This window comes from Tyto alba, unplaced genomic scaffold (genome assembly GCF_018691265.1).
Source record: "Tyto alba isolate M040663 unplaced genomic scaffold, T.alba_DEE_v4.0 Super-Scaffold_20000042, whole genome shotgun sequence".
In the NCBI taxonomy this organism is placed as follows: domain Eukaryota; kingdom Metazoa; phylum Chordata; class Aves; order Strigiformes; family Tytonidae; genus Tyto; species Tyto alba.
The window spans coordinates 10,868,457-10,885,858 of NW_024881293.1; the positions used below are offsets into that span (position 1 = coordinate 10,868,457).

Sequence of the window (17,402 nt, forward strand, 5' to 3'; positions counted from 1 at the left end):
CTGAGGCACCAGAGGGAGAATAAACGAATCTGTGTTGTTAATGAGGACATGGGGTCTGGAGCCTTCCTGGGGGCTGGGGGTGTGGGAGGGTACAGGGAGGACGGGGAACCCCTGACCTCACTGGGGTGGGTGTTCATTGCCCTGGGGGTCCCTCTGCGGAGCCCCTGAGGTGTCTGCGAGGTTGGTGGTGACCCTCGGTGGAGGCAGCCTTGGCCCCAGCGGGATGCTCGGTCCCGGGAATGGGCCGTGCTGTGCCAGGAGGGCGGCAGCAGCGGGCGAGGAGCAAAACCCAGCGGGACAGAGCCGGGGACGCAGCCGGCCTTGGGGTGCTGTGCCGTGCGGTGCTGGGTGCTGGCACCCCTCCCCGCTCTCCCCCAGCAGCTCCACAGTGACCGGACCTGTGCCGTTCCTCTCGCCTCACCCCAGCTGGCAAATTTACCAAACTTTACTAGAAAAAGGCCCAATCCTGCCACGGCTGGGGCAGCAACAGGCAGGAGGGGAGTAAAAGACAAGCGGCATCGCACAGGGTGGGGGGTCTGCTGGCCGTGGGGAAGGGGGAAGCAGAGTGGCATTGCATGGTGGGAGGGGGGACAATGGGGGCTGCACCCCTCCTCCTGGAGCTGCACCCTTCCGCTGGCCCCGCGGCTGTTAAAGCACATCGAAGCGTTGCCGTTGGCCGTGTGTCCGTCTGTCGGTGGCCGGGGTCCCAGCCGGGATGGGGGCTACCCCCGGGCTTTGCTCCGGCTGTCCCGCAGCGCCTCGATCTTGGGGGCCAGCTCCCCAAAAGTGGGTCTGGCACTGGGGGTGAAGGCCCAGCAGCTCAGCATCAGCGTGTAGACCTGGGGACAAGGGACGGGGCCGTCAGGGGAGCGGGGTGGCCCTCAGGACCCCCCCACTAGCCCCCGGCAGGGCTCTCACCTCCACGGGGCAGCCAGCCGGCACCGGGAGACGCCGGTTGTCCTTCAGGAGCTCCAGCAAGTGGCAGATGATCTGCGCCATCTTCTCAGTGCCCATCATGCGGAGGAACTCCTGTGGGCACGGGGACAGCGTCGCCGTGAGGCCACCACAGCCGGATCCCCCCCACTCATCCCGAAGGTAACGGGTCCAGGGTGGGGGCAGCAGGACCTGGGCTGGGGGGGAAGGTTCTCACCTCCGAGGGGCTCTTGCTCTTGTTGCTGTAGGTGAAGAGCTCGTAGAGGAGGACCCCGAAGCTCCAGATGTCGGATGCCCGGGAGAAGACGTTGTCAGCCAGGGACTCGGGTGCGTACCTGCAGGAGGGAGGATGCTGAGCACCTGATCCAGCTGGGCTGGCAGCCCCATGTCCCCTTGGTGCCACCCTCACCAGAAGACGGGGCTCTGGCCGGGCTCCCGCACCACGTAATAATCCTTGTCCTGCGGCAGCAGCTTGGCCAGCCCGAAGTCCCCGATCTTGACGTGGGTCTCGCTCTCGACCAGGATGTTCCTGCTGGCCAGGTCCCGGTGCACGCAGCGCTGCGCTCCCAGGTACTCCATGCCCTGTGCAGGATGCAGCCGCTCGCTGGGGCCAGCAGCATCCCCCGGGGGGGCTCATCCCAGCCTGACCACAACCCCCCCGGCATCACTCCATCCCCATCTATCCCCACCCCAGGAGAGCGGGACCGCCCCCCGGCTTTGCTGCCAGCCCCCTCACCTTGCAGATCTGCCAGGCGTACAGGAGCAGGGTCTTGTGGTCCAAGCGGGGCTGGTTCTTCTGCAGGTAGTCCCGCAGGCAGCCGTTGGGCAAGTACTCCATCACCAGCCGTAGCCCGCGCCGCCCTGCATGCACAGCCATCACCCGCTGCCCGCTCCCTGCCCCACGCCATGCCATGGGGAGCCCTGCCCCATGCCGTGCTCACCCCGGCTGTAGCACACGCCCCGGTACCGGACGATGAAGTCGTGCTGCAGGGAGTGCAGGATCTGGATCTCCCTCTCGAAATCCTGCAGTTCCTTGGCTGAATCCTGCTGCAGCTTCTTCACCGCCACCAGCTCGCCCGTGCTGTCACCCAGCGGGTCGTAGCGGCACAGCTCCACGCTCCCAAAGTTGCCCTGAATCAGGGAGAGCCAATTGTGAGGTGCTGTGTGTCCCCAGCACCCAGTCGTCCCCCCCCCCAAATCCTATGCACAGGTGAGGCTGCAGGCACAAACCACACGTGTGATTCTCAGCTTTGGAAGGCAAAGCATCCCCCCAGGAGCCCCAGATACAGGAAAGGGGGGGGGTGCAAAAACTCATGCACTGAATCTTTGGGGGACAGGGCCCCCCCTCACCTTGCCCAGCAGTGAGATGTACTTGAGGTGCCGCTCCTCGAAGTGCGTGGGGTCCTGGCACATGGCGAGGGGCTCGTAGCCCCAGAAGTTGTCCCGGAGCATCACGCCGGTGAGCGACAGGTCTGAGAGCAGCTCATAATCTGGGGGGGCGAGAGGCGGTGAGGGCACTGTGGGGGTCTGCAGCCTGGCTGTGTGTGTGTGTGTGTGTGTCCCCCCATCCTCCCGGGGCTCACCCGAGGTGATGAGGCTGTTGAGGTCCCGGATGAGGGCGCGGAAGCAGGGCCGCCGGCGGGGCTGGTAGTCCATGCACTGCGCGATGAGCGTGGCCAGCTCCGTCCACTTCGGCGCGGGGAGCTGGAGGTTGCTCTGGTAGAAATCCAGCTTCTGCAGGGGAGGGAGAGGGTGCTGGGGCCGGCTGCGGGGTGCCCAGCCCCGTGCAGCACCTGACCAGCCCCCATGCACCTCGCTGGGTGGCACAAACCCCTTGCTCTGAGCATCACCCGTGGGATTTTAGTTTGGGGAGGGGGGGGGGTTGGTTACTGCCTGACCCCGCAGCCACCCCCACCACACACTGGGGCTCTGGAGCCCTGCGAAACCCCGGCTCTGGGTGCCATGGGTGCCCATCTCCACTGAGTGATGCCCCTTTTTCCAACACGACCTGGGTCGGCAGAGCCTCTGGCCAGCCGAGAAATCCCACGGTGGGGTGGGTGGTACGGGGTCTTCTCCGGGAAATGGGGGGGTGAGGAGAGCCTGGGATGCAGCAAGATGGGGCAGGAGGGTTGGGGTGCAATGGGGCAGGGTGAGAGGGAAAGGGCAGGAGGGTCGGGGTGCAGCAGGAAGATCGGGGTGCAGTGGGACGGGACAGCCTCACCTTCTGGGGCTCCAGCAGGCTGATGGGCATGTGGCCACCACTGAAGATCTCCCAGAGGGTTGCCCCGAAGCTCCACTTGTCAGCCGGCAGCGCCAGGCTCTTGGGGTCACTGAGGCATTCGGGGGCCACCCAGGGGATGCGCTCCACCAGCACTGGGGAGAGAGGGACAGCCCCGCTCAGCACCCGCCGGGGGGGCCCTGCCACCCCCCCAGCACGCTGGATTAACCCCGGAGACTTACTGTCCTTGGCCAGGATGGTGACACTGACTCCAGGGTCGTTGAGCTTGATGAAGGGGGGGCTGCCGCTGGCCATGTCCCCCTCCCGGGTCAGCAGCACTTTCTTGGCCGAGACGTTGCCGTGGGTGATTTTCTTGTCCTCCTGGGGGGTGCGAGGGGAGAGGGACCAGGACTGTTAGCACAGCCCCAGCCCGTGGGGCAGCCCCCCTGCACGGCACCGAGGGGGTGAACCTACGGAGATGCGTGGGGCTGTGGGGCTGTGGATGTGTGGGAGCCGTGGGATGTGGATTGGGGGCGGGGGGAGGCTGTGGGGATGCGTGGGGGGTCTGTGGGACATGGGTGGCAGGGGGGAAGATGTGGGATATGGATGGAGGGGGGGAGGAGGTGGGATATGGATGCTTGGGAACTGTGGGACATGGATGTGTGGGGTCTGTGGGACATGATAGTGCGGGGTCTGTGGGACATGGATGTGGGTGCAGAGGACATGGGACATGGATGTGTGGGGTCTGTGGGTCATGGATGTGTGGGGTCTGTGGGACATGAATGTGTGGGGTCTGTGGGACATGGCTGCGTGGGGCCCGTGGGATGCAGCGGGACACACGGACCCCGGGACGCCGACGCTCGGCTCACCAGGTAGTTGAGGGCGTAAGCCAACTGCTTGGCCACCTGCAGCTTCCAGCTTGTTGTCACCTTGCCCTCCCCTTGGTTCTTCTTCAGGTAGAGGTCCAGGGGCCCAAACCTGACGTACTCCTGCACCATGACACCTACGGGGACACACACACACACACACACGTGGCACGGGTAGGTCCGGCGTGTGCCCTTGTGGCAGCGTGGCCGTGGCACGGCGGTGCCCAGCGAGGGGGACGGGCACTCACTGTCCTTGCCGAGGCTGACGCCGTGCAGCAGCACCAGATGCTTGTGGGAGAGCTGGCTCATGATGCTGGCTGCCTCCAGGAAGGACTGGGAGTGGGGAGAGGCTGGCTCAGGGGCGGTGGGGACCCCCCCCCCCCCCCAAACCCCAATCCCAGCTTGGGGGGCTGCCGCCGCCTCACCTCGGAGCAGTTGTGGTGGCTGCTGTCCAACACCTTGAGCACCACCTCGGTCTGGTAGTCACCGTCCTCCTCCTGGTCCCGCTTGACGCCCTTGTAGATGTGGGTGAAGGAGCCCTGGCCCAGGCTCTCGCCCTGGCACAAGAGAGGGATGCTGGGGGGGGGGGGGGGGGGCGGTCCATGCCCCCACACCCTGGCCCCCCTGTTCCCCCTCCCGCCCTGTACCTGCATGAGGCTCTGGGGGTCGATCTTGTGGAACATCATCTGGTTGAGGCTGCGGCGGGGGGCGGGGGGGGAACCGGGGGGCCGGGGGCAGCCGTTCCGCACGATCAGCAGGTTGGATTTTTCTGGGGAGGTTGGCGGGGGGGGGGGGCAGCCGTGAGGGGCGGCTGAAGGGGGGGAGGCTGTGCCCTTGCAGTGACCTCGCACAGCCTGCTCCCTGATGTCACAGCCTGCTCCCTGATGTCACGCAGCTCATTCTCTGGCATTGCACAGCCCGCTCTGTGATGCTATGCAGCCTGCTCTGTGATGTCACACAGGCTACTCTACGACGTAGCCTGCCATGTGACCTTATACAGCCCGCTCTGTGACCTCATACAGCCTGCTCTGTGACATCACACAGCCTGCTCTATGACAGCCTGCTCTGTGATGACACAGCCCGCTCTGTGACCTCATACAGCCCGCTCTATGACACAGCCCACTCTGTGATGTCACACAGCCCATTCTGTGATGACATAGCCCTCCATGTGACCTCCCACAACCCACTCTGTGACCTCATACAGCCTGCTCTGTGACACCACACAGCCTGCTCTATGGCAGCCTGCTCTGTGATGTCACACAGCCCACTCTATGGTGACGCAGCCCACCCTGTGACTTCACACAACCCGCTACGTGACATCACCCAGCCCACTCCATGACGTCCCGCTGCCGCAGGCGTGTGCAGCCCTGCCCCGTGTCCCCCCCCCGGCGCGGCGGTGTCACCTCTGGGCAGGGGGGGGCAGCAGGCAGCCAGGCGCATGCGGGCACCCTCCGCCTGCAGCCCGCAGCGCCCGTAGGTGCCCAGCAGCTCCCGCAGGCTGCAGAACCGCCGGGCCACCCCCGAGAGCCAGAAATTCCCATCCTCGTCTCGGCGGATCAGGCAACGCTTGTAGTCCTGGCCGGAGCGGGTCTGCGGGGCGAGAGCCGGGCTCAGCGATGTGGGGTGTCCTCCCCTCCCCGTCCAAACCCCAGGACCCCCCTCCTGCCCGGTGGGTGCCCACAACAGCCCCCAGGGCCGTGCCCATCCCAAAGGGCCACCGTCCCTGCGAGCACCAGCGCTCGGCCCTGTATTTTCCCACTCCTCCCCACTCCCGGTGACGGCACGGGTGCCGGTGCCGGTCTCACCTCAGCGCAGACGGTCAGCAGATAACTGTCGAAGTCCTGGGGGCTGCGGCGCAGCAGGTACAGCCCCGGGTGGCTCCCTGCCACCTTCAGCTTATTCACTGCAAACTCGGAGCTGCGACCAGCACCAGGGGGGGGGTGGGGAGGGTCAGGAGCAGCCCCATCCCCTCTCAGAGACACCCCGGGGACCCCCATTGCTCACCCCGCCGCCACGCTCTCCCCATTCCCAGCGGCGAGGATGGGCACCGGTGCTCGCCGCTGATGTGGCTCCCACCCATGGGATTTCTTTCCCTATCACCCGTGGGTGATGGCAAGGTGGGATGGGGAGGGGGGTGTGTGGTGTCCCAGCACCCACCTGATGGGCCCGTGGCACTGGTTCTCCACGTCCTCCAAGAGCCGGGGGGGGGCCACCTCCTTGCAGAAGTAGTGGTGGGCGTCTGCCGTCAGTCGGTAGTAGCCATCGATGAGAGCCACGAAGGAGCGGGCTTCCTGCAGCGTGGGGAACTCCACCTCCTGGGGCCAGGCGAGGGGGATCAGCCCCATGCCAAACCCGGCCCCCCGCCCCCCCCTAGCCCCACCAGGGCTCCCCCCACACCCCCCCCGGCTCACCAGCACCCGGTTATCCGTCTTGGTGAGGGTGACGATGCGGTTCTCCACCGGGCCACCCTCCCGGCTTGCCTGCTTGATGCTGATGTCGGCGATGTCGGGGAAATCGCAGAAGTGCTGGCGGCTCTGGGGGGGCGGGGGACACTCGTGACTGGGGGGGGCTGACCTCCACGGGACACCCCCCACCCCCCCCTACATCACAGCCGCTGACCCGCACCTCGGAACCGCCACAGCTCCAGGAGACGCCGCTCTCGCCGGTTACGTGGATGGTGATGGCCACGGCAGAGCCTGGCGAACGCACGTGGAAACTCTCCTCGGCCCAGCGCCGCTGCAGCCGCTCCAGGTCCAGCAGGTACTTGAGCTTCAGGTAGCGTCCGTCTGTCTGGCAGCCCCCGATTTTCCGCAGGGATTTGCTGAAGCGGCGGCGGATGCGCTTACGGGTGAGGAAGCTGTGCTGCTGGATCTGGCACCGCAGCGGCTCGGGGATGCAGGACTTGTAGCTGCCCAGGGATGGGGAGGTGAGACAGCGGTGGGTGCTGGGCTGTCCCCGGGGGTGCTGGGCTGTCACCAGGGGTTCTGGGCTGTTCCAGGGGTGCTGAGCTGTCCCCAGGGATGCTGAAGGGGTGTTGGGCTGTCCCCAGGGGTGCTGAGCTGTCCCCAGGGGTGCTGGGCTGTCCCTGGGGGTGCTGGGCTGTCCCCCAGGGGTGCTGGGCTGTTCCTAGGGGTGCTGGGCTGTCCTCACGGCCCCCAGCTCACCTGACGTGGCTGAAGACCTCATCGGGGCTCTGCCGCTGCTCCTTGGCGATGCGCAGCATGTCCAGTACGGCCAGGCTCAGGCACTCCTCCTGCGTGGGCAGGCTCAGCGCCACCGCCACGCGCCCCTCGATGAAATCGCTGCGGGACTGGGGAGGGTGCAGGGGGTGGGTGGGATGGGGGGGTCCCCGCACTGGGTGCATCTCCCGCCCAGGGATGCTGCAGCCAGGAGACCCGATGTACCCCAAGCCCCCTGGGCCACGGTATTGTCCCCCTGCCATGGCTAACAGGAGCTTTTAGGGTGGCCCCCACTGACCTCTCCATCACGCTGGGCTGGCTGTGGGGCTGGGGGTGGCTCTGGCCCCAGTCCTGTGCCCCAGTGCCCACAGGAGTCACATCCTGCCCTGGGCTCTGGTTTCCTGCTGCTGACTCCATCCCTGGGGCCCGCACCAGCCCGGGGGGGGAACAGTGACCCCCATCTCAGCAACCTGGGGTGCCCCGTGCCTGCCATGGGATCCCCATGAGCAGCTCCAGCCAAGCTGGGCAGCAGAACCCCCATCCCACAGGCATTGGGGCCAGGGGCCAGTGGGTGCTGGAGGAGGAGGAGGAGGGTGGCATGGCCCAGGGTGGTGAAGGGCATCACTGCACTGAGGTTAACACGTACCACACAGCTGAGAAGCCACATGGAACCCCACCCACAGCCCCAGGTTTTGGGGACAAAGACACCAGCTTGGCAGGGCTCACCTGGGCAAAAAGGTAATCGATGACTGGGTAGTCCAGGATGGGGCTGGCCCGGTCGTTCAGCAGCTGGAAGCGGTGGGACTGTCCCAGCCCACACCAGTTGGGGAAGAAGAACCTGATGGGGAGAACGGAGGGGGCTCAGCACCATGGCCCCCAGAGCGCACAACCCCTATCAGCCCTCAGAGACTCCCCAGGGAGCCAAGCTGGGGCTGGGACGGCCGCGTCCCCGCAGGCTGTACCTGATCCTGTACACCACGACCTGGCTGCAGGAGTCGTCGACGGTGAAGAGGTGGTTGGGGGGGAACCAGCAGCTGAGATCCTCGGTGGCCAGCGCGAAGAGGGAGTGGCAGACGGGCAGCACGCCTGGGGACAGAGCGGTGCTGTCACCCCCAGGGAGGACGGGCAGGGGCAGCACCCCGAGCCCACAGCCAGCACCCCATGCTCACAGCCAGCAGCCCAAGCCCACGGCTGGCACCCTGGGCCTACAGCCGGCACCCCAAGCCCACGGCCGGCACCCCAAGCCCACAGCTGGCACCCCAAGCCCACCGGCGCCGGGGGGCCGATGCTCACCGCAGGCTTTGGCAGCACGGACGCAGAGCTCCTCGGCCGTGTACTCGCCGAAGGTGAAGGTGAGGAGTGGGGCAGCGGTGCCGGGGGGGCTGCGCGGGGTGGGTGCCCGGTGGTACAGGTACACCTGGAGGGTGCCGGTCTCGGCAGAGGAGAGGCTACAGGAGCGCTCCCCAATCAGCGGGGTGTCCTCGCCCAGCGGGGCCATGGCGGGTGCTGCGAGGCCGGGAAAGGGGGGGCTCAGCTGGCAGTACTGTCCCCCGTGTCAGTGCCGTGTCCCCCCCATGCGTGGGGCAGGACCTTGCCCCACACATGTCCTTCCCCACGCGTTTCTCTCGGCATCCTCCCCAGGATAACACCCCGCAGCCAAGCCTGCAGCATCCCCAGGCTGGGGCTCAGCCCATCCTGGGAAGGATGAAGGGGAAACTGAGGCACACAGGGCGTTTCTCCGGGTGCGTTGCTAAAGCCACCCTCCCCAGCAAGTCCCACGGCCTCTCCTCCTCTCCCATCGGCCCAGGGCCGTGCGCCCGTGCCCTGCATCGCTCCCAGGCGTGGGCGGAGGGGACTTAGCTCCATCCCTGTGCCCGGCCGGACCCCACGAAGCTCCCCGTGCTGGTGTGGTACCTGCTGCGGTGCCGGCGGGCTGGCTGGCACCCGTCTGCACCGGCCCTGGGGAGCGGGACCCCGGCAGGGCTGTGCCACTGGGTCGAGCTCGTGTAGGCGGCTGCTCCGAGTCAAAAAACCCCCTCGGTGACTTCCTTCCTGCCCGCAGCCTCCTCGGCGGGCGGCTTCCTGCTGAGAGAGGGGGTACGGGGTGGGGGGGGATGGGGGGGGCGCAGAAAGGAGCCACCCCAAGGTGCAGGGTCTAACCGGGGTTGAAGGGAGCCCCGGGCACCCCACTTGGTGCAGGACACCCCGATGCACCCGGGCACTTTGCTGGTCCTGCCGCCTCCCGGTGCTGCGGGTACCGCGGGGGTGAGCGATGCTCTGCCAGGGCACCCCAACCCCCGTCCTGTCCCACCCCATGGCGTGGGGCGAGGGGGTGGGTGCTGCCCGCACACCCCTTACCCACCCCCTGCACCCCATTGCTGGGACCCTCCCTGCCCCACTCACGGCCTCGTTGGGACGAGCTCAGCCCCTTCACCCCAGGCCTGCCCTGGCCAGTCTGGCCCCGGGGTGCCACTGGTGTCACTGGTGCCACCGTGCCTTCGGGGCCGCCGTGGGGCTGGGTGTGTGCGCAGCCCGGGTGCTGTGCAGCATCACACGCACCCGCTGGCGGATGTGGTCGGGCCCGGCAGCCCACGCTTCTTGTTTTTCCCCTTTTTGGTTGCTCCAACCAGCTCGGCAAGAAGGCAAAGCCGGGGGGCAAGGCAGGGACGGGGGTCCTGCCCAGCCCTCTCCCAGGGGACAGGTGGTGGGGACAAGGCCACCAAGGCTGGAGCCAGACCCTGGGGACCAGCAACCCTCCTCCAACCCCACGGTGATGCCTCAGCAGGGACTGTGACCCTGGGGTGGCTCTGTCCCCACGTCAGGGCCAACCCCCGCTCCCAAGGCTCATCCCTGGGGTTCAGGGCAGGGTGGGGAGGAAATCACCGTGGGACAAAACCTGCCCAGGGGCTGGGCGAGACAAAGCACCGTTTGTGCCAGGGAATGAGGAAGCCGGACCAGCCCCACGCCCAGAGGCCACATATTCCCCACGGCCAGAGCCTTCCCGCCATCCCCACGCTCACAAAGGGTCAGCAGCCCCCCAGCTCACTGGGGTAGGGGCTGCCGTGCTGCCGCTCGGGGTGGCCCAGGGTTAAGCGGGGCTGGGGTTGTGCGGGAGGGAAGGGGTTATGGATGAGGCCCCCGCCGGCTCCATCCTCCCCGCCAAGGGTCCCTCCCCGACGCCTTGAACCTGCCTCCCGCCCTCGCCCGCCCCACGGGGCTGGAGGAGCTCGAGGCGCCGCCGGCCCCTCGCCACGGCCCCACTCGCCCCTCCGACGCCTCAACGCCCGCCGAGGACATCGCAGCAGCCTCCGCCGACCCGCCGGACCCCCCACATCCCCAGGGACCCCCCACCAGGCAGCCCCTTGCTCTCCTCCTTGCTGCCTCAGCACCGGGTGCTTGCTGGGCCGCGGGTAGCTGCCTGCAAACGAGCTGCTTTTTTTCTGGGTAAAGGTTTAGCTTTGGTTTGTTTTGTCCTTTGGGTTGGAGATAAATTCGGCTCCAGCAGCGGCTCTGCCCTTCCCTGTTTGTGCTGGTCGGGGCCGGGGGGGATCTCTCCCTCACGGCCGTGTCCTTCGGGTGCCGACGCTTCCCTGGAGCCACAGAGCCGGTGACCGATGTGCTCTGGAGCAGCCGGACCGGGTGCTGCTGCTTTCCTCTCCCTGCAGGATCCAAACCGGGAGGTATTTGGGGCAATTCCCTTGCTGAGCTCTGACTGTCCCTCTCAGAGCTCCGGGCTCTGTCCTTTGCAGCCAAACACCCTCCCGGCTGCTCGGCACAGACCTTCCCAGGGACGGGGATGGGACGGGATGGGACAGGGTGGCAGCCACGCTCTCTGCTCCGTGCTCGGTCCCGTCTGCTGTGCGTCGGATGTCGGGCAATAACTGCGCGGAGTTTTCTCCCCCTCTAGTTTCGTCACCCTCGGATGTGCCGGTGCCACCGTGCCCTGGCTTAGCCGTGAGTGCTGCGTCCCCGTCTGCTCACAGGTGCCCTGCAGCAGCCACGCTGGCCCCGCCGGGGAGCCTGGAGCTGTGGGTGCCGGAGCGGCTCACCTTCAGCCTCTGGGACTACGGGGTCTTCGGCCTCATGCTACTCATCTCCACCGGCATCGGGCTCTTCCACGGCCTCGCCAAAGGCGGCCAGAAAACCTCAGAGGATTTTTTCACGGGGGGACGACGGATGTCGGCGCTGCCCGTGGGGCTCTCGCTCTCGGCCAGCTTCATGTCGGCCATCCAGGTGCTGGGGGTGCCGGCAGAGGCGTACCGCTACGGAGCCAAATTCCTCTGGATGTGCCTGGCGCAGCTGCTCAACACGCTGCTCACCGCTCAGTTCTTCCTCCCCATCTTCTACCGCCTGGGGCTCACCAGCACCTACGAGGTGGGCACGGGGAGGCGTGGGGGGGAGGATAAATCCTGCTGCGGAGCAGCCCCCGGAGCACCCCGATGCTGGGCCAGCCCCGACGCGCTCCCTTGTCCTTGTCCCCAGTACCTGGAGCGGCGGTTCAGCAGGAGCGTCCGGCTGTGCGGGACCGTGCAGTACGTGGTGGCCACGGTGCGTGGCCACGGTGCCTGGGTGGGATGGGGACGGCGGGGACATGGCACTCGGTGGGGGTTTGGATCCGGCTGTGCCGGTGCTGCCCTGAGCTCCCCCCCCGGGAAGCGTCCTCGTTCCCGTGCTCGTGTTTTCCGTGACTCAAAGCAAACAGCTCCCGGCGGGAGCCCTGTTTGGAATGAAAACCTCGGTGTTTTCCCAGCGCCATGCTTGGGCGGCACCGTCACGTTTCATCCTTGTCCCTGTGGGCGCAGGCGTCACCTTCCCGGCGCCCGCAGTGCCGGTGGGACGGGGTGCTGACCCCCCCCCCCCCCCCCTCTTTTTCCCGCAGACGCTGTACACGGGGATCGTCATCTACGCCCCAGCCCTGATCCTCAACCAAGGTTCGGTGGGGAGGTGGGGGCTGCTCCCCAACGTGTCACAGCATTGGGGACATCTCAGCCCTGTCCCACCCCCGGTGTCGTTTAGACCCTGGGCCTCTGCTCAGCACCTTCCCTTCCTCCTCAGTGACCGGGTTGGACATTTGGGCGTCCCTGCTCTCCACCGGCATCATCTGCACCTTCTACACCACCATAGTGCGTGTGGGAATGGGGGGGGGGGGGGGGGGGGGAGTGCGGGGCGGTCCCCAGGGTCCCCAGGGGTCCCTGGTGCTCACTCCCGGCTCCGTCTGGCGCAGGGCGGGATGAAGGCTGTCATCTGGACGGACGTCTTCCAGGTCTTCGTGATGCTCTCTGGCTTCATCGCCATCATCATCCGGGGGGTGCTGCTGGTGGGGGGTCCCGCCAGGGTGCTGGGCATCGCTGCCAACGGCTCCAGGGTGAACTTCGGCGAGTGAGTCCCTCCCACCCTGCTGCGCCTTGACCCCGCTCCCCCCCGTCCCGGGGGTGCTGGGGGGTCGGTGCCAGACCCAGCTCACCCCCCTCCCGGTGGCATGCCGGTGTGCCCAGCTTCAACCCGGACCCGCGGAGCCGGTACACGGTCTGGACCTTCCTGCTGGGCGGCACGCTGGTCTGGCTCTCCATGTACGGCGTCAACCAGGCCCAGGTCCAGCGCTACGTGGCCTGCAGGACCGAGAGGGAGGCCAGGATGTGAGTCCCGCGGGGATCCTCAGGATCCCACTCGGCGTGGGATGGCACACAGGGGCGAGGGGATGCTCTGGGAATGGAGGGGGGGAGGGGGGGGGTGGCTGCCTGCCCCCCTCCTGCAACCCAGTGCCTGCACCCCTGTGTGACCCCAGCACCCTTGCACTGACCCTGCAGGGCTTCTGCACCCCTGCACAGCCCCGCACAGATTCTGCATCCCTGCACAGCCCCTGCACAGATCCTGCGCCCCTGCACGGACCCTGCACAGCCTCTGCACCCCTGCATTGTCCCTCCATGCTTGCGTGGACCCTGAACTCTCGCACTGACCCCGCAACCCTGCATGGTCCTGGCACCCCTCCATGGACCTTGCACAGACCCTGCACGGACCCCTCAGGAAACCTGCACCCCTGCATGGCCCCTGCACCCCTGTATTGCCCCTGTCTGCTTGCATGGACCCTGTACTCTGCAACCCTGCACAAACTCTGCACCCCTGCACAGACCCTGCACACAAACTCTGCACCCCTACATTGCCCCTGCACGCTTGCATGGACCCTGCACCCCTGCACAGACCCTGCCGGGACCCTGTATCCTTTCACAGACGCTTGCACAGACCCTGTATCCTTGCACAGACCCTTTCATGGACCCTCTATCCTTGCACAGATCCTTGCATGTACCCTGCACCCCTGCATGGACTCTGTATCTTTGCACGGACCCTTGCATGAACCCTGTATCCTTGCACAGACCCTTGCACGTATCCTGCACCCCTGCACAGACCCTCTATCCTTGCACAGACCTTTGCACAGACCTTTGCACAGACCCTGCAACCCAGCACAGACCCTGCAGCCTTGCACTGACCTTGCACCCCTGCACAGACCCTCTATCCTTGCACGGACCTTTGCACGGACCTTTGCACGGACCCTGCAACCCAGCACAGACCCTGCAGCCTTGCACGGACCTTGCACCCCTGCACCCCACAGGGCACCCGCCGCCCTGCTCAGCCGGGCGTGCTCCCACCCTGTGCTTGCAGGGCGCTGCTGGTGAATCAAGTGGGGCTCTTCTGCATCGTCTCCAGCGCGGTGGCCTGTGGCCTTGTGATGTTTGCGCTCTACAAGGACTGCGACCCGCTTCTCGCTGGCTACATCTCGGCCCCCGACCAGGTACCAACCCCTGCGGCTCTGCTCTCTCCAGCACCAAATTGAGGGCAGTGAGGTGGAAGGGCGAGAGGGCGGGAGGGGTGGGAGCCCTGGGTGCCTGTCCCAGCCCTGCCGCGGGGGCCCCCAGGGTCCTGCCCCCCCCCCCCCCCCGCCGACACAGCCATGTCCCCCCACAGTACATGCCCTACTTGGTCCTTGACATCTTCGAGACGTCCCCGGGGGTGCCGGGGCTGTTCCTGGCCTGTGCCTACAGTGGGACCCTCAGGTGAGGCTGGGGCACCCCTCGCCCCAAGGGGACCCCCCCCCCCGCCCCCCCCGCAGGCTGCTGGGGCTGAGCATTGCCGCCTGCCCGCGCCACAGCACGGCCTCCACCAGCATCAACGCCATGGCAGCCGTCACCGTCGAGGACCTCGTCAAGCCCAGGATGCCCACGCTGTCACCGCGGAGGCTCACCCTTATCTCCAAGGGGCTGTGTGAGTGGGCACGGGAGCCGTGCCGTGCTGTGCCGTGCCATGCCTTGCTGTGTCATGCTATGCCACGCCGTGCCACGCCATGCCTTGCCGTGCCACGCTGCGCCATGCTAGCCCAGCCAGTGATGTACCGTACCATGCTATGCTGTGCCACACCGTGCCGTGCTGTGCCATGTTGTACCATGCCATGCTGTGCCATGACATGCCATGCTGTGCCATGCCATCCTGTGCCATGCCGTGACATGCTAGCCCAGCCAGTGATGTGCCATGCTGTGCCATCCCATGCCATGTTGTGCCGTTCCATCCCGTGCCATGCTGTGACATGCTAGCCCAGCCAATGATGTGCCGTGCCGTGCCATGCTGTGCCATGCCATGCCATGCCACGCCATGCCGTGCTCCCTCCATCCTGTGCTGCATGGCACTGTTCTGTGCCATGCCATGGTGCCCAGCATGGTGCCACTCTGTGCCGTGCCAAGCTACCTTGTCCTGTGCCATGCTGCACTGCACCGTGCCGTGCTATGCTGTGCCATGCCGTGCTGTACTGTGCTGTGCTGTGATGTACTGTGCCGTGCTGCACTGCACCGTGCCCTGCTGTGCCACGCTGTGCCATGCCGTGTTGTGCGGTGCAATGCTGCACCGCACCATGCCGTGCTGTGCCACGCTGTGCCATGCCGTGCTGTGCTGAACCTTCCCGGTCTCCCCCGCAGCGCTCATCTACGGCACCTCGTGCATCACGGTGGCAGCTCTGGCCTCGCTGCTGGGCGGCGGTGTGCTGCAGGTGAGCCGTGCCGTGCCGTGCCGCGCCACAAGACCCACCACGGGGTCAAGGTCACCCCGCTGCCCCCCCAGGCGTGCCCACCGGCTCTGCCCAGCCGAGTGGGACGCGGCCACACGCCGCTGGCTGCCAGAGAGCCCTCGAGCTGGCTGGGCTGCAGCGGCTGGGGGGGTTTGGGGGAGAGCCAAGCCCCTTCCTCCCCCTCCTCCTCCTCCTCCGAGCCCCCCGAGCCGGGGCAGTGGGGCAGAACTCTCCCCCCTCCCCCCCCTCCCCCCCACTTTCCAGGGCTCCTTCACCGTCATGGGGGTGATCAGCGGCCCGCTGCTGGGGGCCTTTGTCCTGGGCATGTTCCTACCAATGTGCAGCACGGCCGTGAGTCCCGGGGGCGGGGGGGTTGGGGTTTTGGGCAGGTGGGGGGAAAGTTTCCAGGGGGTTGGGGTTTTTGAGATGGGGTGTGTGTGTGTGTGTGTTTCCAGAGGGTTAGTGTTTTGGCAGGGGGTGTGTGTGTGTTTCCAGGGCACTGGGGTTTTTGAGGTGGGGAGTGTGTGTGTGTGTGTTTCCAGGGCGTTGGGGTTTTTGGGGTGTGGGGGGGTGGTGTGTCTTTCCAGGGGTCCCCCCACAGCCTGCCCCCCCCCCACCCCCTGGGGCTGTGCGGACCCCTCTCCTCCACCGCAGGGCGTGCTGGGGGGCCTGGGCACCGGCTTCGCCCTCTCCTTCTGGGTGGCGGTGGGGGGCACCCTGTACCCCCCCAGCGCGGCGGCCGCGGGGGTGCTGCCCACCTCCGGAGCCCTCTGCCCGCTCTACAACCGCAGTGCCGGCGCCAACCGCAGCATCCTGCTGGGACCCCTGCCCCCCCGCCACGACCCGCCGGCACCAGCACGGTGAGGGGGGGGCCGGCCCAGGGAGCGCGGGGGGCTTGCCGGGATGGCACACTGCTTTCCTTGTTCCTTGTGACGTCACACCATTTTCCTTGTGATGTCACACTGCTTTCCCTCTCTGCTGTTCTGTCACGCTGCTGTCCATGTTCCTCATGATGTCATTAGCGCTTCCTTTGTTCCTTGTGATGTCACACCATTTTCTTGTTCCTTGTGACATCACACCACTTTCCTTGTTCACTGTTATGTCACACTGCTGTCCTTGTTCCTTGTGACGTTACAGTATTTTCTTTGTTCCTTGTGACATCACACCACTTTCCCTCTTCGCTGTTATGTCGCACTGCTGTCCTTGTTCCTCGTGATGCCATTAACACTTCCTTTGTTCCTTGTGACATCACACCATTTTTCTTGTTCCTTGTGATGTCATGCCGCTTCCCCTGATCCCTGTGACGTCACGCCGCTGTCTCTGCGGGTCCCTGACCCCCTCCCCTCGCAGGCCAGCCATCCTGGGGGATTTCTACGCCATCTCCTACCTGTACTACGGGGCACTGGGGACCCTCACCACGGTGGCGGTGGGGGTCCTGCTCAGCTCCCTGCCAGGTGAGGCTGGGGACCGGGAAGGGGTGTGACGCAGCGTTGGGGGTGTCGTGTGTGTGTCCCCCCTCCATGACACGCGCCCCTGCCCCCCCCCCCCCCCCCCTTTTCCAGCAGGGCTGACCAAGCGGACACGGCTGCCCCCAGGCGTGCTGTGGTGGGACATCACGAAGCAGACATCCTCGGTGGCCCCCACGGGTGTCAAGACCCCCGGGGAAGAGCCCCTGGGCAAGGGCGAAGCCCCCCAGGCACTGGTGGCGAGGCCGGAGAGGGAGGATGCCCCCCACTGTATCCCCCCCAAGCCCCCCACTGCCACCGACCTCCTGCTGCAGGAGACCCACGTGTAGGGTGCTGGGGGGACACACACGTCCCTGTCCTGGGGTCCCCAATAAAGGAGGAGCCGTTGCCAGGGAGGAGCCTGTCCTGGGGGGGCCGCGGGGGGGGTGGGGGGGGTGGGGAGGGGGACAATGCACACATGGCTGCCCACTCCTCTTGGGGGGGGGGGGGGGGCAGTGTCAAAGTGGGGCAGGAGGAGGTGGGGGATAAGCCCCACCCAGCCAGGTGACAATGGGCCCCACCCTCTTAAACGCAGCTCCCCCCAGATGGCCAGAGGCCACGCCCTGCTAAGCCCCCGCCCCAAGTGACCGTCCACCCTACTAAGCCCCACCCCATCCCACAACAACGGGCCCCGCCCTGTTGAGCCACGCC

At 66.6% G+C, this 17,402-nt stretch overlaps 2 protein-coding genes across 2 annotated transcripts; one reads left to right on the forward strand and one right to left on the reverse strand.

The window, feature by feature from the left end:
- Window positions 1-422: 422 nt before the first annotated feature.
- Window positions 423-9,192, reverse strand: LOC122153645 (tyrosine-protein kinase JAK3-like). The gene is made up of 24 exons (XM_042794504.1): window positions 9,111-9,192; window positions 8,490-8,702; window positions 8,159-8,282; window positions 7,923-8,034; window positions 7,182-7,327; window positions 6,643-6,925; window positions 6,429-6,551; window positions 6,175-6,332; window positions 5,823-5,934; window positions 5,421-5,607; window positions 4,665-4,786; window positions 4,443-4,574; window positions 4,266-4,350; window positions 4,021-4,154; window positions 3,394-3,532; window positions 3,155-3,306; window positions 2,517-2,667; window positions 2,284-2,423; window positions 1,875-2,064; window positions 1,670-1,794; window positions 1,343-1,515; window positions 1,151-1,268; window positions 919-1,029; window positions 423-839 (listed from the first exon to the last, which is right to left on the reverse strand). Exons 2-24 carry the CDS (start codon window positions 8,692-8,694, stop codon window positions 723-725), a joined length of 3,339 nt encoding a protein of 1,112 aa, XP_042650438.1. The 5' UTR covers window positions 8,695-8,702; window positions 9,111-9,192; the 3' UTR covers window positions 423-722.
- Window positions 9,193-10,136: 944 nt separating this feature from the next.
- LOC122153629 (sodium/iodide cotransporter-like) lies at window positions 10,137-17,041 on the forward strand. Its single transcript, XM_042794244.1, has 16 exons — window positions 10,137-10,221; window positions 10,331-10,640; window positions 11,180-11,570; window positions 11,679-11,744; window positions 12,076-12,127; window positions 12,252-12,319; window positions 12,421-12,575; window positions 12,692-12,832; window positions 13,854-13,983; window positions 14,157-14,245; window positions 14,341-14,453; window positions 15,158-15,228; window positions 15,511-15,597; window positions 15,901-16,106; window positions 16,597-16,700; window positions 16,809-17,041. The coding sequence occupies exons 1-16, from the start codon at window positions 10,137-10,139 to the stop codon at window positions 17,039-17,041; spliced, it is 2,301 nt and encodes a 766-aa protein (XP_042650178.1).
- The last annotated feature ends 361 nt before the right edge of the window (window positions 17,042-17,402 follow it).